Here is a 22,577-nt window from a genome sequence, read left to right on the forward strand (position 1 = left end):
TGTGTGTGTGTGTGTGTGTGTGTGTGTGTGTGTGTGTGTGCGTGCGTGCGTGCGTGCGTGCGTGCGTGCGTGCGTGTGCGTGTGGGTGGGTGCGTGTGCTAGAATGTATATGTACTTGACGCATGACGTCTGTTTTTGACTTTGGATGCTCCATCTCGTTCTGTAGTCCACCTTCCAGTCCACTTGGTGGCGATATGGAGTGTATTTACTCGGAACTCACTGGTGAAAAAAGAGTAAGCAAATTGAAGATGGCGATGACCAGACCAGGTTGGTAGACGCGTTGCTATAGACACCGATTTATGTTGGTTGGCTGAGTTTTCTAACAAATAATGTTAATTTCAAGTAGAAACCACAAACTGTTTATTAAATCAGATTAGCTAGGTACATAATTAGATTATATTCACGTCTGGTCAGCTAGCCTATCTCTCTTGCTGTGTGTGTGTGTGTGTGTGTGTGTGTGTGTGTGTGTGTGTGTGTGTCTGTGTGTGTCTGTGTGTGTCTGTGTGTCTGTGAGTGTGTGTGTGTGTGTGTGTGTGTGTGTGTGTGTGTGTGTGTGTGTGTGTGTGTGTGTGTGTGTGTGTGTGAGTGTCTATGTGTCTATGTGTGAGTGTTTTATAGTCCACATTTTTCAAGGAATGAAGATCTCATCATTGACTGCATGTCTTCCTTCCCTTCCAGGCAAATCTGCTATTGTGGTATCCTTTTCAGATATTCCAGCTAGCTTTACTACAACCAGACACCAGTAACAATGCAAGTTGCAGTTAGTTTGGCTCAAGTTAGCTCAAATCAAAATGAATTGATCTGAAGCAGACACACTGGTAGGCCTTCTGTCCACACCAGCAGTTACTGGAGAGAATGAAAAATGTCCCTTAACGCGTCCTCCAGCTGTCATCCGTTCCCCTCCAGCTGCTGCTCTACCTGGCTGCTCTCTACTATGTAGTCTACTTCCTGTCCACACTGAGCATGATCATCTACAAGAGTGAGTAACCTAACTAGTTAACCTAGCTAGCTTATGTTTTTGTGCACTGCACCTTTATTTACAACAAAGTATACTATGACTCATTGGAGGCATTGAAGTCGTCGTGGACAGTATTGACATAACAGTGTTTTGTTCTGAGCCACGCTATGTTTGCCGTTTGTCCTAGGCCGTGTGTTGACCTATCCTGAGGACAACCTAACGTTGGACCTGAGCCTACTTCTGGTCATGGCTGCTGTGGAGGCTCTCCGTCTCTACTGTGGTGAGTGATTGGGTGCTGTGTTTACTGCCCGGTCAAACCTACCTCCTTCGAAATGATGAAAGCACAATGTTACAACTATTATGATACTCTCCTATCTTACATATTATTCTCCACTATCCTTGAGTCTTCCCTCTCTCTCCCCAGGTATGAGGGGCAACCTACAGGAGAACGAGTTGTATGTCGGGGCTAACTTGGGCTTGACTATGGCAACAGTTTTGCTGTCTGTGTACTTCCTGGCTTGGCAGTCGTACGTGCTACGGGCTGACGTCATCATCAACGCTGTGCTGTTGATCGTCTATGGGCTGGGCGGGGTTCTGGCCTTCATCACGCTGGCACGCTTCACCAGGTCAGATCTCTCATCAGTTACAACCGCTTATCAGAACCACATCTCTTCTACTATTGATGGCGAGGTTTCACTAGTAGACAGCGTTGTACGATACTGTACATTTCTCAGTCCAGTTCTGAGTAAACTGGGGTATCAAATGTGTACAAGTACTTCATTACGTCAAGAGACAAAATGTTTCATTTATATTGACAGGATTTTTCCAAGTCATTGGCCTCCTTACATTTGTTTTGAATGGCTTGACTGCATTGAGCTTTCCCTTTGTCTCTTCTTTTGTTCATGAACAGGCCTTGTTTGAATAATTGATTCAGGTTTCATTCATCAAAGTGTTACTGTATACCTTGTCTAATGTCGTCACGTCCTCCAATTTTCCTCCCAAGACAGATCTAAGGAAAACATGTCTTGTACGGGAATTATGCTTTTTTTTATCAGGCAAAATGACTAGAATTCAATGTTTATAAGCCAGGTGTGAAATCACAGAGTTTGTGTGTTTACCTTTGTCTTGCAGTGCCTACTCATGAGGGAGTTCTCTCCGCTTGGCTTCTATCAGCACCTATATGCCAGCAGAACTCTCTCACTACCACACACGGTAGAGGGTAACCTGGCTGCTGCTGCACTGGTTTACATGGCTGAGGATGCAGGTGATGAGATGTTCACATTTCAAATGGTTCTGGGATGAGCTGACTGATGAATGAATGAGTTATGAAGTTATGAAGTTATAAGCTGGTTAAATACACTATGTGTAAGGATGCTAAAATATCTCAGGGAATTTAGTGTGCTGGTTTGGGTGTAGGCATCATAATATGGGGGTGACTTGGTGTCGTAGTCACATTAAAAATACAAACACATTTAAAGGAATGTCTCATGAGGAATATCTCTCAATAAATGTTTTATATCTTTTATACCTACATTTTTAAATATATATATATGTTGTTCTGTTGTACTGTCAGATTCCTGAACTGTTGAGATATGTTTTATTTTGTATGTTTGTGTTACTCTAATTCTATTTTATCCAGTAGAGGGCAGAGGTGTCATAGTAGTGTTTTAACTGACAGGGACAGTGATTTTATAATTGAAAGAAATGATGTGCAGTATGTTCCTATTTCGTATCTCTGAAATGAAGTCATATCTACTCATAGTTTAGGTGTGAAATCGTAAAGGTTTGTTATCTCCCCAAAATCCTCACACAGGTTACATTCAAATAATTTATCAAGCTGGAGTGTTTTATTTAGTGGTATATTTTTCAATCACACTGTAATTGGTGCCTGCTGTTCAAATATGAATCTTTGTAGCAAAACAAATTTAACTATGGATATTATATACCAATATGTATCTAAGTGTCAGTCTATATTGTTTTTGTATCGCTAAATATCATAATTTCTTTATATTATATTTGCCGTTTCTAAATGATCTCACTCAAAAATATAATTTCTATATGATATCATTATTAATATCCCCAACAAGGTACACTTGTGGTGTTTGCCATATCCTTTGGTGGATTTGTTAGTACACCATTATACTACACCTTATTAAAGATATGAAATGCAGATGTCAGATGAATTCATTGCTACACTCATTCTCCTGGTGCTATAGAGCACCTTAGTTACCTGTCTTTATCTGGTAGGTAATGGTGCTTTCAGCCATCTCTGTTTATTGCTTTCGCTCAGAGGCGCCCCTCTACGTTTCACTCTTTAAACAGGTCATTTCTCAGTAGTGACAGCTGAGGTTAATGATCAGCCCAAACTCAAGGTTCCCAAAGTAGCCTGCTGAAACATATTACATGCCTGTGTGCAAGTCTTAAGCAACAACTGTGAGCACACATGCATTACTAACACAGGTATAATCAGTGTGTGAGCGAGCATAAATTAGTGCACCCTGGAATGTTTGTTTCCAGCTACTGGTATGTGGATTGATATTGGCCATGCCAGAAGACCTTTCCCCTCGAAAAGATGCCTAAACTCGGTTATTGAATAATTACAAGATAGATCTTTCTTATATATTTCAGGAGTACTACACATCAATGTTTGTATTAATTCCCCTATTGATAATGCTGGAGCCAATTATTCTAATTGATTTCCCTTTTGAGAGTTAAACCTCTCATACATGGTCAATATGCACACGGGCAGAGAGATGGCTGGACAAAGAGGGGGCATTCTTACCAGTCTGTGACATTGAAACCAGGGCAATGTTCCACGCTGTTGCTCCTCTTTCATTCACCTACTTGAAACAGCCTCTCCCTTGCCATACAAAGTAACACACACCTGTGGGAGTTATATTGACTTTAAATTGCAGCCAGTAAAAAAAAACATATACATCGGTACAATATTGTATGTCCACAAATACACTTTTTTAATGGCTTAAATACTCGTTTGCAAGGGTTCCATCATAAACTGTTAAGTGGATCACATCAAGCTCTCTTTTTGAGATGGTGCATTGTGTTCTATAATTCATTTACTGTAGGCTTCTGTTCAGGCTCCTGTTATTTGTCAGAAAGAAGACTGTTGATTGGACATTAAGCTGTAGTACAAAAGCTTAGAAACGAAAACCAAGCAACACTAACCTAAAGAAGCCTATGGCATATTTTTTTGGAGTAAAGCCTGTGCATGCTTGTCTTGAATAAGGCATACCCCTGCCCGCCACGACTGAATCATACTGTATGGGCTCCTCCCCTTCCCTGCTGCAGGTTGAGTTACCTGTGAGTCACCTGTCACTCATCTGCATCAGCACACCCTCCCGAATTTATGAGAACCGACAACAAAAATCATTAGCGAGCAGCCACTACATGCATTTACATGTCATTTATTTAAGAATACCTCATCTTATTCCTCAACTTCAGAGAGGTTTCGCCGACACACGGTTTGCCGTAACCACCATCCGCAAGTTACCACCTGAGGAGCAAAGTTCAGACTGGCGTTTTAAGAGATACTGACTGAAATGGCACATTGATGCTTCAGTCAGTGTCATACGGAGTTAAAACCATTACACTCTTTTTTCACACCTTACAAGAGTCCCATCCGAAAAAGACAACTGAGCTGCACCGTTGGGTAAGAGCTTTTGAGAATATCTACTGTAGGCTACACTGTGACTTGTGTTTTGAACAGGTGTCTACTGCTGTCCATCTGTTCCAAGTCTGATATTTACTGGTCTGAAGTCAAAACTAGTTTAGGCTGAATTGTTGCTCCCCAAATTGTTTGCGCAACTAAATATTTTAAATGAGAATTGTGCGCATGTGGAACTGTAGAAGATACATATTTGTATTCAATATGAATATTACAAAATTCTCATCTACATTTTTCGTTTTCTTCACATTCCAGCCACTTGTCAGGAGGCTAATATGATAAATAGCCTATCACCTGGATATTACTTTTAATATTCCTACATAAAGAACTGGATTGGTGAGATAAGGATGGGTTAATTGATGAATTACCTCTTTATACATTTGAAAAAAACAATAATATCTGACTGAAGTTGTACTCACTAGAATAAAGGCTTCACAGTGCAGAGGGGAAACATGCAGAGTTCAACATGACAACCTTGATTTGGTGGAGGGTAAATTAGGACACTCAACTAGGCAGCACAGATAGGCACCCTATATAACTAAACATGTTTTTATCAGCCAGTATTGAGTACATGACAAGTCCAGAACAATATCTTCCATAAGATGTTATACGTCATTACAACAGGATGATGTCAAAATCATGTGGACAAGTTCAGCATCATCATGTGTCGTTATGTGTGACATTACTACATTTACAACTGCAGCATACTACAGTACACTGGATAGAGCCTACCACAAATAGGCCAATTATTACGCTATATTTGCAGTTGCCATGAATAATTATTATAATTTTTACTAGAAATTGATCATTTATATTATTTAAAATGTTCACAAATGGTATATTACATAGCTATCTATAATTAACGTCCATACTTTTACCCAAATGTTGAGTGTTGACTGATGAGTCATCTCTGATACTTTGGGGGCATAGTTCAGAAAGTTTCTAGGAATATAGAGATTTCTTTACTTGGTGAATCACAAAAAACTGTGTAAGCCTTTGGTCACAGCACAAATATTTTAGAACCTCTGCTATGTAAATGTATAACATTGTGACCCGACCTGTGACATGTGACCTGATATTGGCTAGGGGCCATTCATGTTATTGTGCACAACATGCAAACAATACATTGTTATACTATATACACAGAAAGCCACTGAGTGCTTACAAACTGAATGGAGTGATTTATAATGCATTACATTAGATAACCTGCACATGCTCATTTATCTTTTTTAAAGTACTTATTCATGAGAAGGGGACAAAGTTCAGATGAGCAAACTAATCTGTTTTGTTTACGCATTACATAATTAACCTGTGTCAATGCTCAAAACTCTGTTTAGTAGTGACAGTACTGTAGATGGCTTTTGTCTTTGTTTTCTACCATTGTATAGTTTATTGTATTTATAATATTTATATATTTATGCATTATAGATTGTGCTAGATACTGTACAGGGATTGGGATTAGGGATTGGAGGAGATCTGGTACTCATTGTGTGAGGGAATGTGTTTGTCATTGCAGAGTTGATGTGAGGCCAATTCACTGGGAAGATAGACTAGCACTACTAGCCTAGCCAGATGTACCCTAGAGAAACAATTCAAAAAATGTATTCAATATCTAAATGCTAATGTATCTGTAGTGTACCCCAGCATACTATAGGAAGGGCTGGATAGTGAAACAATTGTCTTGAATCTTGGTGTCATTTGATTTGAGGTTGTCTCGGAACTGGCTTATCTACTTATCCAACTGCTCTTGAGAAGACATACCATACCCTGAGAAAGTGCTACAAATTAGCTCTCAGAAACTCCACACCTAATCTCCTGTGTTGAGTCATAATTATAGCACCAGTAGTTTGTGGTTTTTATCACATTCTTTTTCTGTTTTTGTTTCTACCGTATTTTCGAACAGTATTTCCAAACAGATGTCACACCTTTTGAATGTATTAGTATGTTGATTGTTCAGAAGCGTGGAACTTTCTTTGTCCTAGTAGATCCAGTAGTGTCTGCTGGCATTGGATATGTTTATTATTTGGAAAGATAGTCACTTAACCACATTTTATAGTTGACAAAAAGCTGTTGATTGAACTTCCTTTCATACGGTATGAAACCTGATTAGTGTTGAGTGAGGAGTTCCACTCTACCGAATATGTTAAAGATCCACAACAAAAACCTCCAAGCCTGTTCTCAAGACCAAACTTTTCACAATAATTAAACACATGTATTGCCAGAACATGTTGTTCTGACCTCTTGAAACACCCTGTCCACTTATTGATGTTAATCACAGCCCTCTCTGATATCAAATGCAATTAAGAATGCCCTAGTTAAATCATTAAAAAACAGGTTGTTATTGATTGGCCAAAGTCTTGGCTTCAGAAGTTAAAAAGTTATGTAATTTATTATGGAGAACTATAGCTTATGTACAATTACCATTACATTTGCTGTATTGAGTACTGTAATATACTTGTGCTAAACCAGAGTTGAAGCTCATTCAGTCAGAGGTAAAACAGCATACTGTACATTTAGTACATACTCCTAATGCTAATGATTATTAGGAATTACATATATGCAAGCTCCTTTGTACACTACCAGTGTATTTTGGATGTGAAGTGTACAGTAGGTTGGTCAAGTATTGTAAAAGGAGTATTGAGTAATCGTATTTTATCATAAGTATGTCACACCTCTGTTGCCTTTAGGTAAACACCACTTATAAACAAATCTCATTTGGAATATTGCATCATATCTGATGATAGTGATTGTTTTATAACCAGGCCCACCACAGGAGCTTTGATCTTTGAACTTTGTGACATTTTGCTGATACATTTATATGATATAGATATTTATTTAGATCCTCCTGATCGTCAACCTCTTTATTATCATCATAGTCCTCATCCTAGTTCTAGAACACAGGTGTTCTATGATGGTTCTACATGGTGATTACCACTGTACTGTAGGACTGTAGTGGATGTTGTGGTGAAGGAGTTACAGGAAGTGTGCCGACTCAAGTCACCACAGGGTTGTGACAACATATGACACCCTGGGCTCCTCCTGCTGCACCGCCCTCCTGAAGCCTGGATCCAGGCCAGGGCCCAGAACAATGGGAAAGAAAAGATGGTTGGACAGATAAGGACAGAAAGAGGAAGTCTATCTTTTGTGCGGCCTTGCTGAATTGAGCACCACTAGCTCCACTTGTCTCATTCCTATTGGTCTGGCCGTTTGTCAACTCCTTACTAAGCATATTGTTGCAAATGGTGCGTAGGGATTAGCACTGTAACCTACGGTACGTAAAGAGCGCATCAAACTATGGGACTCTAGATTGAATTGTATCAACCTGAATCAGACACTGTTCTCCATGCGAATTAAAATGGATTGCGCAACATTACATTTGGAACTGAAATGATTATGCTATGATTTGAGCAGTTCATTTATTTGTTGTGAAGTTCTGAGGGATTATCTTTAGAGGGTGATTATCTTCTTGATGATCAGATGCTAGATAAGCCCTAGTGACTCTCACGACTCATGTTTGTGCTTCTCTGGCACTTGTTATGTAGTTCTTATTATCTCACAACAACATAACCTCTCTGCCAGAGTGGCCAGATGTAGGAGATGGTATAGTCCAAAACAAGGCATTGGGAGAGGAAGTGTTTTGTCATGCTGTATTTCATCATTCACAAGTGGTTCAGAAAATCATTTCAATATATTCCTGACCATCCATTCTGGGCACGTTGCCCAAAGCCACAAAGGATGTCGGGGCTGACCATTCAAAGCACTTAAAATGCGAGCAACTGACATTCGATCTAGCCCTCTCAACACAAGATTAATAATAAACACTAACAGCGTGAGTCGCTTAAAGAGATACATGGTTTCTTAGGGTGTAGAAGTCACATCAGGTAAAGGCCAAGAAGGATCAGGAAGACATCCATGTCACAAAGCAAATACATGGTACTGTTAAAAACCCACTGTATAGCGAAACAGCGATTCATTTGAGATGATGGTCAGTAGTTCTAAAATAGGCAGGCTAAAATCTAAATGTACTGAATTAAGTCAGACATCTCTCATTATTTACCAATATCATCTTAAGTATTTTATGGTTATGCAGAGTCATCTACATGTATGCATACTCTACCACACATGACATAAGTTCATAATCGGTGAATTGTAATGTAGGAGTTGCCAGGCAGTCTGAAGAGAGGGCGACACCATGTCTTTGTTTACTTTTCTTTCTTTCCACTTTTTTCTTTTTCATTGGGGGGCGGGGGGCGGGGGGGGGGGGGCAGCGCTCTACTACCCCTTAGTTTGTTCCCTCGCTCTATTGTGAGCATGTGCAGTAATTAGCTAATAGTTCACCTGCATGTGTATAAAACAGCTCCAATTTTAATTAATTGAAAAACGATTTCAATATCTTCATCGATAGTGGGTATCTTATTACACTGCACATAGCAGCCTGCTGTTTGCCATTGTTTGCCTCCACGGTCCCCTCACGACAACAATACAGGTTCAACACCTGACTCTCCCCAGAGTCCAGACACACGCCTCTTACAGGCTCCTCACATAGAGAGGGATAGGACATTTTACCACCTTGACAAAGAGAATCAAAGGGACAAACAGTATTTGATAAGTTGCCATTTTGATTCTCTCTCTCTCTCTGCCAATGTTTGTGTGAGGTTTTGAGGTTAAATAACACATGAGGAATGCAAACTAAGTTAAATCAATATTTGCCTTAGATAGATCTAGATACGGGGGTGTGAACTGAAGAATGTACATTCTCACTCAGGTGGGGAAACTGTTTACTTTTGGCCACTTCATTCCTCTCTCTCCTACCTACCGCCCTCTTCTCACCCTCTGTTCCTCCTACAGGTGGATGTCTTAAAACATGAGTATCCTGGGACCGGCCAAGTAAGTGTCCCACGTTCATGAACTAACCCCCCCCCCCTCACACGTTTACCTTTCCATCAGATGCCCTTATCCAGACTCACAGTCTCACGTAGTGAGAGAATCACTAACCTAGTATGTCAGAGTAGGTGTGGGTCAGGGTCCCAGTTTACAGAGCTGCTCTGTTGGGGAATGTTTGCTTTCCCTGGGTTCCTGGCTCCAGGCTCTGCTCCATGTGCCCCACGCCCCCACTCTCTCTCTCTCTCTCTCTCTCTCTCTCTCTCTCTCTCTCTCTCTCTCTCTCTCCCTCTCCCTCTCCCTGGTCCATATGCTCTGAATCTCAGGCTAATCTCATCCAGTCCTGTCCAGTCTGCTTGGACACTCTGCGTATATCACAGTGCTCTGTGTGTACTGCATGTGTGAAAAGGGACGGTGTCTGTTGTGCGGTGTGACATTGCTGTTTAGGGGAGTAGGAGAAAAAATGAAGGGCAGACAACGTAACCCTGCCTCCTCTTCCTCTCTCCGCAGTGGGGTGGCCAGATCTGACAGCAAGATAAGCGCCAAGGCCCTTTACGGTAAGCCATGGAGGTGTGGGGAGTGGTGCTCTATGCATGTTTGTACAGTGCAGTGGAGGCTGGGGGAGGTAGAAATCGGAGGACGGGCTCATTGTAATGCATGGAGTGGAATGAGGAATGGTATTAAATCATTCCTCCGTGTGTGTTTGATACCATTCCGTTCCATTCATTACAATGAGCCCGTCCTCCGATTTCTACCTCCACCAGCCTCCGCTGGTACAGTGTATGTATGAGTGGAGTGCTGTACTGTGTGTTCATGACTATGTTTATACTCTAGCTCTCAAACATGATCTTGTTACAGTACTGTATGAGTCAGTAAGCACACTTAGCATGTCTGAGCTGCTCTTGTTGTCCTGTATGATTATCAATGGATTGTTTACTATAGCACATTATGGAAATGGCCTTTATTTGTTGTTTCGTAAAGCAATTTGCATTATTGTCCCTCATTGATTTGGATTGGCCACAGACTGAAAATGGTCAAACTACAGGGATCTATCAGCATTGTAATTGAGTCAAATCATAACAATCGTCAATTTGCTAAGCAAATGACTGTGCCAGGAAACCCAGTGCTGTCACTGTTATGATTATCTAGTGGGAGAGGTGCTGTGGCCCCACAGCCTCCCTAGGCTGGCCAACCACTGCCGTCTGGTTGAATGCCCTCCTCCTGCACTGATAAGAGGGGGGTCAAGGTTCCAGCTAGGGGTCCTGCCTGCTCAAACACTCCTCCTCCTCGTCTCTACTGCCCTCTCTGCGGGTGCTGCTGATAGCCCTGCTGTGTGGGGTAACTGGAGGACACAGGGTGGTGTCTCTGTGGGACAGATGTGATGGGGGGCTTGTCAGAGGCCTGATCCGCTGGGAGTGTGTGTTGTGTGTGTGTGTGTGTGTGTGTGTGTGTGTGTGTGTGTGTGTGTGTGTGTGTGTGTGTGTGTGTGTGTGTGTGTGTGTGTGTGTGTATGTATGTGTGCGTGTGTCTGTGTGTGTGTATGTATATTTGCGTGTGTATTTGTGTGTGTGCCTGTTTGCCTGTGTGCATACCGTATGTGTGGACAGATTCATATGCTTTTATGTTATTGCTGGTTGTATTTCCACCCTGCATAGGTGTCACAGTGCCAGCCATTGACACTGTGATTCACGGAGCACAATCTCGATTTTTGAAATGATAGTCGTTGGGATGGATTGCTTTTCATGTGGGTTTTTATTTGCGTGGATGTGTGTTTACGTGAGTACCTAAATATACAATGTTACATTTGCAGCGAGGGCAGGGTGTGCCTGTTTTTAGTGTGTGGTTGGAACAGGGTGTGGATGTCCATGTCTTGCAGGTGAATGAATGAGGCATTGAAAAGCAGGGAGCGAGGGGAGCAGGATCTGTACCAGTCAGTCTATCCAACCCCACCCCTGCCCTTCCCCAGCCTGCCTCAGACATGAGCTCACTGGCCTCCTCCAGCACCTCCAGCACCACGTTCCAGCCTGCAAGCATAGAGAACCATTGTATAACACAGCCTGGACAAAAATATTGTAAAGACCATGTACCACAGTTTTGAAGGATAACTAGCATCAATGTCTGGCTTAAATAGCCTAAATGAGAATGGTGTAAAATGACAGAATTTGACGGTACCTATGGGGTCCATTATGTTGTTCAACTGTCTCTTTCCTTGTCTGGGTGCCTACAGTACACAACCGTAGACATTTTCGACAAAGACTTCGTGGCATCAAACATGTTAAACATGCATCCATACTGTTAGATCGAAACCCTAAGCCTTTGCTCAGAATTCAGCCATAACAAAGCAAGATTATTTTCTAGTAGCTGTTTTTCTCCTGTGTGGCAGATGGTCGCTGTTACCATCTCACTGTGGGGCGGGGAGGGACAATATGCTCACCTTCTCCATCCAGGATAGGTGGGACTGCGTACGTGTGTGTGTGAGTGTGTGTGTGTATGTGTGCGTGTACACGCGCGTGCGTGTGTGTGTGTGTGTGCACGTGCACGCACACGCGTGTGCGTAGTCATGGTCATATGTGTGTGTGTCTATGTGTGTGTGTGTCTCAAAGGGAGGTAGAGAGATAATGTTGTTACACTCTCTTTGTTGAATCTATAGGGGAGAGGAAAAGTCCCCTCTGCTTATATCACTTTCCTCTCCCATGCAAAAATCCCCCAATCGTTCTTGCGATGCAGTGCAGCAGACAAGCGATGCAAATCCTGCTCAGGGCCTCCCACCTGCCCCGTTATCAGCAGGATCGGGGCGGGATGGAGGAGGATGGAGGGGCAGAGAGATAGGGGCCACACAAAGACCAATCTGCCCTGGGCTCCGGACAACACACAGACGTTCTCAAGTGAATTTGACGGTCTGAAAGGGGGGAGCATGTCTTTATCAGGTACCTTTCCTATCTTAGATATACTGTCCACCTGGGCTCAGGTCAGCAGGTGGAAATACTCTGAGATTGGCACGTCTCTCTCTTCCTGCTCCTTTGTCCCCCCCCCCCCCCCCTCTTTCTCTTTCTCTCTCTCTCTCTTTCTCTCTCTCTCTCTCTCTCTCTCTCTCTCTCTCTCTCTCTCTCTCTCTCTCTTTCTCTCTCTCTCTCACTCTGTATCTATGAAGGAGGTGTTCTCTTGGTGCTTAATGTGTATTTAACTCTCTATACTCTGTTTCTCAGTCAACCTTGTATACAGTATGTATGTGTCTTTCTTCCAGTTTTTTTTTGCTTCTATGTTTTGACTGTCTGTTTAATTGATGTGTTTTTCTATAAGATACCTGTGTTTAGTTCCTTATGGGTTGTAACGGGATTTAAACCTGTAGTCCTCACAGCCAGGTGATTCACTCTACCAATAGTCTGTTGTAGTCAAAGTCAAAGCCTGTCAACATGGGAGGGAAATCAGCTATCGAGATGCGTCGATATGATTTGGTTTCTGGTGACATATGGCGAAATCTGCATGGACACAGCAGCACACTTCCGTATGAAAAGGCCATCCCGTGGTAATGCAGCCGATGTTGATTTAGATAGCCTGAGAGGCAAAGCTTTTTCTTTTAGACGGTAACATGCCTGGCCAAGAAAATAGATTACTGTTTAAAAACTGTTTGAACTTGTATACACTCATGTGATGTGAGTCATTTCATCTGGGACTTTTGAATGGAAGACACATTATTGTATTTGTACAATCCTCTTTTTCTTTTCTTTTCTTTTTTTTTTTCTTTCTTTTTTTAATAAATAATAACCTCTAGTATGGAGTCTAATAGTTCAAAATGCTATATCCTACGAGCAGCTAGGAGCCTTGCTTCAACATACTGTACAATATCATTTTCACTCAAAACATACTGTATTAGGTGCTCATTGGTAATTTAGGGACCAGAGAGGCCTGCAGAGTGTGATGTGCTTTTGTATGCTTGGAGAGTCTTTGAGGAGCAGTGATCCAGGATGTTGTTGTGAAGTCATTTAGAGTGGACCTGGTCCTGATCTGATGGGCTGCCAGACAGGCATGTTTATCACTGGCCCGTGGCTCTGTAGATCTCTGTGTGGATCTGCCCATCTGCCTGCTAAGTGGCTCTCATTGCAAGCTGTCGCAGCGCTGTGAATTGATTGGCGTAAATGTCAGTCATTAATAAGCCATGGGGCGAGCTCGACTTTCACAAAGACGCCTGCGCTTGTGTTTCACCTGCGGGACTGAGCAGGAAGAGAGATGGGTGGCAAAAGGAAGGAAGCAGGAACGCATCCACATATTTCCTTAGTCAATCAAGGACTGAGAATGAGTACGAGGACATACAGGCAACTGTCAGTTGTAGACAGGCAGTAAATATTTTCATGTGTCCGTAAAACCTACTGATATCATATCTCCCAGTGCTGCACCAACATGCATCAACATGCATCTTATGCAGTGCAGTTAGGTAGATAAGTTAGCTCGCTTTTCTATGTCTTGACACAAATAAATGTTACTTGATGTGTTTAATGTTGATTCAGATGATGTGAAATGCAGCAACAGAAAGACACTGAAATGAACGGTATAGCATTACGTTATTTATTTTAAGCACAACATACTGTAGTGTATGTAGAGAGCTTTTTAGTGAAAGCTAAAAAGCGATATGCAAAATGTTGACTCTTTTGGGTGGGGGAGAGAGAGACCAGAGAACTGATATGAGATCTGGCTCTGAAGCTGATCGTTTACCCGTTTAAGCTCTCGTTTACCCCTAATTGTTACCTGCAGACTATTCACCTGGAGCATACATAGGTCAATGAACCTCACAAGCACCGGCACACTCATCTAACATTGAACTGGATCAAAACAACTACCTCAGCATTTGCTACCGTAGCAAGAGAAAGTTAACGACGCAGAAATGCTTGAAAATACCTATGTCTATAATTTATGTAAACAATGCAATTTTTTGTGCATTTAGAAAATCCAATGCATATAGTGCCTTACTATAGAAACGTATAGAAATACTGGCGTCATGTGACCTGCGCTTCCACCCCAGGATGGCTCACACCAACCATCATTGGGCAGTTTACATTTCTATTTCGGTGAATTGTCAATTGTCTCATACCAGGTTAAAGGTATTCAGTTACTCATTGGAGGAAAAAGTGTTGAGCTGAGCAGTGCTGTTACTTGGTTTGTAGAGATCAAGCATTTGATTTAATCTAAGATAACAAACGTTATCTTGACAACAGTAAAGCTAACCCTGATCTATCATGTTGTAGCATTAATGAGGAAGTAGATCAGCTGCTGGGAAAATGAACGCATGTAATAACTGACCTTTAACCCTCAGGTAAATATGTGCCCCTGACTGGTGCGATGGGTGAATTGTTAATGGTTTATAGTAGCTGTTATAACAGGCATATCTTTCTTACTACAGCTGAGTTGATTCTGAACAGTGGTAGGCCAGTATACAGTACAGTACATTATGTAGATTGTATAGTATATAGATTGCTAATAAATTGTTACATTAAGTTAATCAAACATATTTAATGCAAACATACAGTACCAAATAAATCAGCAGATGAATAGACAAAAAAATAAAAATAATAATAATAATAATAATAATATATATATATATATATACATACATACATACATACATACATACATACATACATACATACATACATACAAAAAACGGACAAACAAATAAACATGCGTACATACTTGAGTACATGCAACAAGCTAGCTGTCCATTAGTGGAGGGGTGAGTGGTGTTTTCCTCCATGTGTGCAGTCATGCATGCGCACACACATTAGCAGCTCCATTCACTTCCTTATTGCCCTGTGCCCTGGCTGCTTTCCTCAGTCCACATCACATCTTAGTCTCATCTACCTGTTCACCTCAGGTGCTGGAGGCAGCATGTGGGCTTCAGGTCAGTGGCGCAGGCTTTTAACACTGGATATGGACATGGCTGTGACTGAGTGGGTTTGGTTCTTATTCCTACACTAAAACCTCCTTTTTTCCCAATCCTACAGAGCAGAGAAAGAAGTATTCCAACTCCAATGTTATCATGCATGAGACATCCCAGTATCATGTGGAGGTAAGACTTGTTTTACTCCCTTATTTCTCCTTCTCGCTATCTCTCTCCTTGATTATAGATTATGATAGTTACTTTACAGTGTATTTTACTAATGTCTGTGTCACGTAAAGTATGTAAAAAGCAAAGCGCTGGCTAAAATGTTATAAAGTCTATTCCTCTCTTCCTAAAAATGCAAAGGGTGGTTTAGCGGTTGGGTTAATGTTTAATTGCCTTTCACTTAAGTGGCACTCTGTTGTAATAAAGTAATCAGGTCAGTTGATCACTCCAGCGTGTATTATTGAATGTGTGGCAGGTGTGTAGCATAGAGCTCTGTTGAACTATGTACTGTGTCCACCTGTGGGTAGGATCTCCCTGAATGCTCTCCCATTATCTGACATGGGGCAGGTAATCACAGATAACACCCACACTGCCAACACCCACGCTCGAGTGCCAGAGATTCCAGATTGAGTGCTGCCACCTCTCCAGTTTGATATCAGAAGGATAATGCAGAATTTCTAATGATTAGTGTTTTCCAACATAAGCTGTATTTACATAAGGAGTGCGGGTCTACAGTATGAGAAATTCAACTGTTAGTTTTGCGTCAGAGAGGTAGAAATCTCGTAGAGTAGACCAGCGAGCTATAACATTGATGGCATTAATCTGCCATGAATATTATGAGCAACTTCTTTCCCTACTGTACGCAGATCTTTCCTGTCTATCTTCACACTCTATGTCATGATCACTCAAACATCCACAGTCCTATTCCTCCATTATCAGGGCCCCTCTCTGTCTGCTCTCTCTCCCCATCTCTCTCTCTCTCTCTCTCTCTCTCTCTCTCTTTCTCTCTCTGTCTGTCTCTCTCTATCTCTCTCTCTTCAGCATCTGTCCACCTTTATGATGGACAAAACAGAGTCCATCGCCACAGTGGACGATGCCATCAAGAAGCTAGCCTTGCTGGACACTAAAGACAAGATCTGGACACAGGAGATGCTGCTCCAGGTTAGCGACAAGGCTGTGAGGCTCCTGGACTGTGACACACAGGTGAGACTGAGTGAACTTCCTCTCCACCTGCAATACTGGGAGAGGTTTCATAACAAGTAGCAAAGGTCTCAGATTTTATTTACTGTCACCTATGGTCACAGTAGAATGACATATCTACATATAAATACTTGACCTGATCACCGTCAACCATAAACCCTTAAAGGGATAGTTCAGTTCTTTGATGTTAGATCTCATCAGTGCAACTTGTTGCTCACTTGAGTGAAACAACGCGGACGTACAGAAACAATATAATCTACGGAACACCCAAAAACGTTTGAAAGACTTTTTCTGTGCTTTTGATAGTGTATTCCATCATGTCCACTGGTATGGCTAAATGCTAACCCCGAGCCAGCCAAAGAAAGCTCAAGAATGAAAAATGCCCGCCAAAAGTGTCTGGATGAGCCTACGACACACTAGGTCGAACATCGAAAAACCTTAACTCTTCCTTTAATAGTCCAGGATTTATGGTCGATCCATTGATCAGGTGGTATTAAAAATTTATTTATATTCTCTTCCATTAAGAGGTCTTCTACATTGAACCTGTTAGTGAGTTATAATCCACTGTACATTTCTGCCAACAGCAAGTGAGAAATACCGTTCATTGTTAAGTATCATTTATTGAAACCTCTAACATGACAGAAACTAAACAAAGGGCTCAGTCTTCTACACATCTCCTCAGACTTACATGTAATAGTATACAACCTCAATTCTTTGTAGACAGGATTATTGCCTGGTTTTATAGATGTTTATGGAGTTGCATTGTGATCATGGCCATCCACACCTTGAATATGACCTTTCATACCATCATTTGAACTGTTTGGCAATCACAGCCACATCTATCAGGCCATAATGTGTTTGAGCCAATGATCGACCTTCAGACCTTTATGGTACAATTACTGATGACCTGACATATTTGATATGTAATCCCCCCCCCCCTCTCTCTCCCTCCCTCCTTCCCTTTTATTTGCTATCGTAGGAAGAGCTGGAGAACTTCCCTCTCCCTACCATTCATCACAGTCAGACAGTGTTAAATCAGACACGGTATCCATCTGTCCTGCTGCTGGTATGTCAGGACAACGAGCAGCACAGGCCCGATATCCACTTCTTCCACTGTGACGAGGTTGAGGTGGGTCTTTGTCTCTGCCAGGGAAGGCTGGTGGAAGTAGTAACCCACGTGTTTGATACCATTCCTCATTCCATTCCATGCATTACAATGAGCCCGTCCTCCGATATCTACCTCTACCAGCCTCCACTCATCTCTGCCTATCTATGGCCCACTGGTGGGAATTATGCAGCAAACTGCGATGTGTCACACTGGTAGAATTAGTTATGTTCTACCTAAAGCACTATCATTGAAGATCCTCATACAACAAGTTAATTATACATTTTATGAATTATGCTATTTCATTGGTGTAATAACAGTACTGTGCCAAAATCATACTTTGAAACTCTGCGTTCTCTTTGAAACAGTAGTTGTTGTCTTTTGACTGATCCTGTCTCTCCTTGTATATACTCCCTGCAGGCTGAGATGGTTCATGCAGACATAGACAGTGCCCTGGGTGACAACAAGCATGGAAAAAAAATGCGACCGCAGACCTTGAAGTGAGAAACTATTTGCTGACGAAGTGAAAAATAATTTGCTGACACACACACACACACACACACACACACACACAAACATAAATCGCACAGTTGAGCCCAATAATCTGATCCCTCATCTGTCTCTCATCCCTTAGGGTGAACCAGGAGAAAATGAAACACCATCGAGAGTCCATCATCCCACCCTCAGCCCCCAAGGGCCCCGCCCCCGGTGTGAAGGGACGAGTCGCTGCCATGAGCATGCAGGGTGAGGCTGCAAACACACACACACACACACACACACACACACACACACACACACACACACACACACACACACACACACATACACACACACACACACCACATAGTGTGCACGCACACAGCACACACACTCAAAGACCATCTCTCTATCATCATATTTGTCATTATTAATGGATTCCCCATATGAAATAACTCTGTGTCTGGTGTCTGTATGTAAGATGTGGAGAGACGAGGCTCTGCACATCAAGACCCAGAGTCCCATGAAAAGCTGGCCCAGCGCATTGAGAAGGACGTGGTGAGCTCTGCTCTTACACACACCACAAAGCATTGTACATGGCTAAATACTACGTACATATTGCTCTGACAATAAACTGCTTATTATTATTAGCTTGCATACTAAGTACTGTTCACTATTGTAAATGACAGTAGTGAACAGGTACCCAGTTGTGTGTTCTTTCCTGTTTTCCTATCTTCACACTCATCCATGTCATGATGACTCAAACATCCCAGTCCCCTTCATCCGCCTTATCGAAGCCCCTTTCTGTCTTTTCTCTCTCTCTCTCTCACTGCCCCCCCTCCTTCCTCGCAGCAAATCCTCAACTGTGCCTTGGACGACATCGAGCTCTTTGTGGCCCGGCTGCAGAAGGCGGCTGAGGCGTTCTCTCAGCTCAACCAGCGCAACAAGAGTAAGAAGAATAAGAAGAAAGGACCAGCAGGTCTGTCTCCTCTTATTCTCATGTGGTGACAACAAACTTCTCGACAATACTCATGTTGTCTTTCTTACTCTCTCTTATGTTCTTGCATGTCCTCTTACCTGTATATCAGGGGAGGCTGGCGGGGGGGGGTAGACTTCGGAGGACGGGCTCATTGTAATGCATGGAATGGAATGAGGTTTGATGCCATTCTATGCTTTACAGTCTGTTTCTACCTCTGCCAGCCTCTCCTGCTGTATATCCTGTGCTCTCCAAACCCTTCCATGTGGGGATGTGTACTGTGCATGACTGATGTTGACGAAATGAGACATTAGTACAGCTGGATGTCCGTGTTCTGACTGGGACATACATGTACAAGACATCCCTCGTGTGATCTAGTTGACCTATGTGAAGCAGTAACCCTGTAGGCTGTGTGTGGCCATCATTGTTGCTCTGCTCTGCTTGTTGACAGAGGGCATGCTGACCTTGAGGGCCAAGCCCCCCTCTGAGGCAGAGTTCGTTGATAGCCTACAGAAACTGAAGCTGGCCTTCAACCTGTTGGTGAGTTCTCCTACACAGTAGCACAACCCTCCACTGCTCTCCAGTCCATACTGTACAGTGTTGGATTAGAGTGGGTGAACTGGCTCTGACAGTGTGTCTGTTTTTTTCTGCCCCCCTGCAGGCCAAACTGAAGAAGCACATCCAGAATCCGAGTGCATCTGAGTTGGTCCATTTCCTCTTCGGCCCTCTGGAGCTGGTGAGGCACAGAAACACAAATACGTTGCACAAAGAAGACATTTGATATCAAATATTCCGTTTGAACCGTATTTGGATTGAGACAGACATATACAGCCTCCCCTCCAGTTCCCCTTCCATTTGCTATTGTGATAAGATTAATGACAGTTGTCTCAATAAGGCAAACAATATCCATATTATGTCTAGCCATCCAACTGTTCTACAGTATGTTGCTAATGGCTTAACCATACACAAGAGCATGAAACTGCTCTTTCATCAATCTATTTAAGTGAGCTTAATGAGAACAGCTCAAGGTTGGTATTGTTGTATTCACAAACATTCCTTCTATTGTAGTTGTTTAGCGAACCACACCCACTGTCACAATCCTTACAGGTCTCTCACCAGAGCACAGCAATGTGGTTTTCCACTCCAGGTGCAGAAGCAATTACATAATGAAGGGCATATTTGCCTAGCCACACATTAGACCGGCCCCGCATGACTGACAGAGAGCCGAATCCTAAATTGATCAGCATACATGACTCAAATTGACGTCAAAGCATGATTTACATGTCGTGAAGTGTGAGTTGTCAGTGTCTCAGTGTAGGACTGGGTCCAGAGTGCAGATGTAAACCCAGAGTGTGACCTCACCATGACCCCACCTGCAGGTGCTCCAGAGCTGTGGGAGTCCTGAGCTTCCCCGCTCCGTCATCTCCCCTCACCTGTCCAGAGACGCTGTGGACTTCCTGAGAGGACACCTCTCCCCTAAAGAGATGACCATCTTTGAGCTGCTGGGAGATGGCTGGACCAGACCCAGGTGTGTGTGTGTGTGTGTGTGTGTATGTAGTGTGTGTGTGTGTGTGTGTGTGTGTGTGTGTGTGTATGTAGTGTGTGTGTGTGTGTGTGTGTGTGTGTGTAGTGTGTGTGTGTGTGTGTGTGTGTGTGTGTGTGTGTGTGTGTGTGTGTGTATGTAGTGTGTGTGTGTGTGTGTGTGTGTGTGTGTGTGTGTGTGTGTGTGTGTGTGTGTGTGTGTGTGTGTGTGTGTGTGTGTGTGTGTGTGTGTGTGTGTGTACAGTAGATGTAAAAGTGAGAGTTGTGATTACATTGGTATACATATGTGTTCCTCTGCAGGGCGGACTGGCCCAGAGACCAGTGTGCTCCTCCCTACTTCCCTAAATTCCGGAATGGCTGGGAGCCCCCAGTGGAGCTCTTCAGAACGTCGCCATGGGAGACAGAGGGGTCCGGGGGTCCGCCTATGTCCCCCGGGGGTCCTATGTCCCCCGGGGGTCCTATGTCCCTCTCAAGCCCAGACTACAGGAAGCATTCAGATGAGGTGAGAGTGTAGAGATCAGAGAGGAGACTGTTGGAGAGGAGGAGGAGGAGACTGTTGATGTCTCCTAGGCATCCGTTGTCACAGTAATTCATCCTCTGCTCACTGATATTTCTTCGGTTCGCCATTTATTCAGAAGCTCAAGGTGGTTTCAGAAATTATTTTTTCTGTTGTAGGCATTTTGGTTCTCAGCTCAAATTAAATGTTAATGTTATGGTTGGCAATTGATGTCAAAAGTCATGTGCTTAGACCACGGGAGGCTGGTGGAGGCTGAAGTCGGAGGACGGGCTCATTGTAATGCATTGTAATGGAATGAGGAATGGTATCAAACGCACGTGTTGAATGATCGTTCCTCATTCCACACCATACGTTACAATGAGCCCGTCTTCCGATTTCTACCTCCACCAGCCTCCCCTGGCTTAGATATACAGTACACTACACCCACTACACCCCGGACAACTCCTGTCTTCTGTCTTCCAGTTTTATGGAACTCAGTCCTCAAGCTCATCCAATGGGTGAGTTGAATGTCCTTACCATTACTAAAACGCTCTATATCCATTTGACCCACAGTATATAGAATCTGTACTCTACAAGACCACGTGACTTTGTCTCCTCACAGGTCCTACAATGGGATGCCACCCTCCCGCAAATATGCCAAGATCCGCTACCACTTTGTGGCCCGCAATGCCAATGAGCTGTCAGTGCTGCAGGACGAGGTGCTAGAGGTAGAGTATAGCTGTGGGGCACGGAGAGGTGGGGAAGGGACACACATTAAACACCTTCACGTCCTTATGCACCTTTACCCTCTCTTACAGTCGACATCAACAGGCACCTTTAAGGCCCCACTTTGCTTGAGCAAATAGTGCTGAGCAGAGCAAAACAAAATACCTACAGTAACAACTCAATAATCTTCAGCATGATTGTATTGTACCTTGTCTAATGCTCTTTGAGAAAACATCGATTATTTCACCAGAATTTCAGTGAACAGTCTGAAAATGCATTGCATACAGTATTATTACTGCATTCTATTTATTCTGCTTATAATGTTACTGCTAATACATATACTTATACTGCACTACTTATACTGCTCATATACTGCACTACCTGTATATACTGTTCACACTGCACTTTTCTGCTTTTTTGCACTTCTGGTTAGACGCTAACTGCATTTCGTTGTCTCTGTACTTGTACTCTGCACAATGACAATAAAGTTGAATCTAATCTAATCTAATCTAATTATGCAAACGCTATTATTGTTATCATTCAAAACTCTGATTGGAATATGTCTCTTCGCGTCTATTCCAAATATTATGGTTGAGATTTGACTTTGCAATGATGATGATGTGATGTGGGTCTTGCAGGTGATCGAGGATGACAAA

The 22,577-nt window shown here is 42.8% G+C and overlaps 2 protein-coding genes across 4 annotated transcripts in view; both read left to right on the forward strand.

Moving 5' to 3' along the window:
* The first annotated feature begins 255 nt into the window (after positions 1-255).
* LOC310802864 (transmembrane protein 80-like) lies at positions 256-3,069 on the forward strand. The gene is made up of 6 exons (XM_083667439.1): positions 256-267; positions 679-695; positions 886-979; positions 1,146-1,238; positions 1,383-1,584; positions 2,090-3,069. Exons 3-6 carry the CDS (start codon positions 964-966, stop codon positions 2,100-2,102), a joined length of 324 nt encoding a protein of 107 aa, XP_083523565.1. The 5' UTR covers positions 256-267; positions 679-695; positions 886-963; the 3' UTR covers positions 2,103-3,069.
* A 1,273-nt stretch (positions 3,070-4,342) lies between these two features.
* eps8l2 (EPS8 signaling adaptor L2) overlaps positions 4,343-22,577 on the forward strand; it is a gene marked incomplete at its 5' end in the record, with an annotated part of 22,082 nt that continues 3,847 nt past the window's right edge. The window contains 17 exons of one of the 3 annotated variants that reach the window (XM_083666106.1): positions 4,343-4,625; positions 9,489-9,527; positions 10,032-10,078; positions 15,518-15,582; positions 16,441-16,602; positions 17,579-17,728; positions 18,125-18,204; positions 18,339-18,448; positions 18,663-18,739; positions 19,034-19,160; positions 19,609-19,697; positions 19,819-19,893; positions 20,537-20,685; positions 21,000-21,201; positions 21,679-21,713; positions 21,818-21,923; positions 22,560-22,577. The exon at positions 22,560-22,577 is cut by the window's right edge and continues 114 nt beyond it. In XM_083666106.1, coding sequence (XP_083522232.1) covers positions 9,505-9,527; positions 10,032-10,078; positions 15,518-15,582; positions 16,441-16,602; positions 17,579-17,728; positions 18,125-18,204; positions 18,339-18,448; positions 18,663-18,739; positions 19,034-19,160; positions 19,609-19,697; positions 19,819-19,893; positions 20,537-20,685; positions 21,000-21,201; positions 21,679-21,713; positions 21,818-21,923; positions 22,560-22,577 — 1,515 coding nt within the window. Of the gene's footprint in view, positions 4,626-9,488; positions 9,528-9,984; positions 10,079-12,375; positions 12,449-15,517; positions 15,583-16,440; positions 16,603-17,578; positions 17,729-18,124; positions 18,205-18,338; positions 18,449-18,662; positions 18,740-19,033; positions 19,161-19,608; positions 19,698-19,818; positions 19,894-20,536; positions 20,686-20,999; positions 21,202-21,678; positions 21,714-21,817; positions 21,924-22,559 lie in introns of those variants that run through there. The other 2 variants (XM_083666105.1, XM_083666107.1) reach the window with 2 other exon arrangements.

The sequence above is a fragment of the Argentina silus genome (assembly GCF_951799395.1).
Source record: "Argentina silus genome assembly, chromosome: 3".
Classification (NCBI taxonomy): Eukaryota; Metazoa; Chordata; class Actinopteri; order Argentiniformes; family Argentinidae; genus Argentina; species Argentina silus.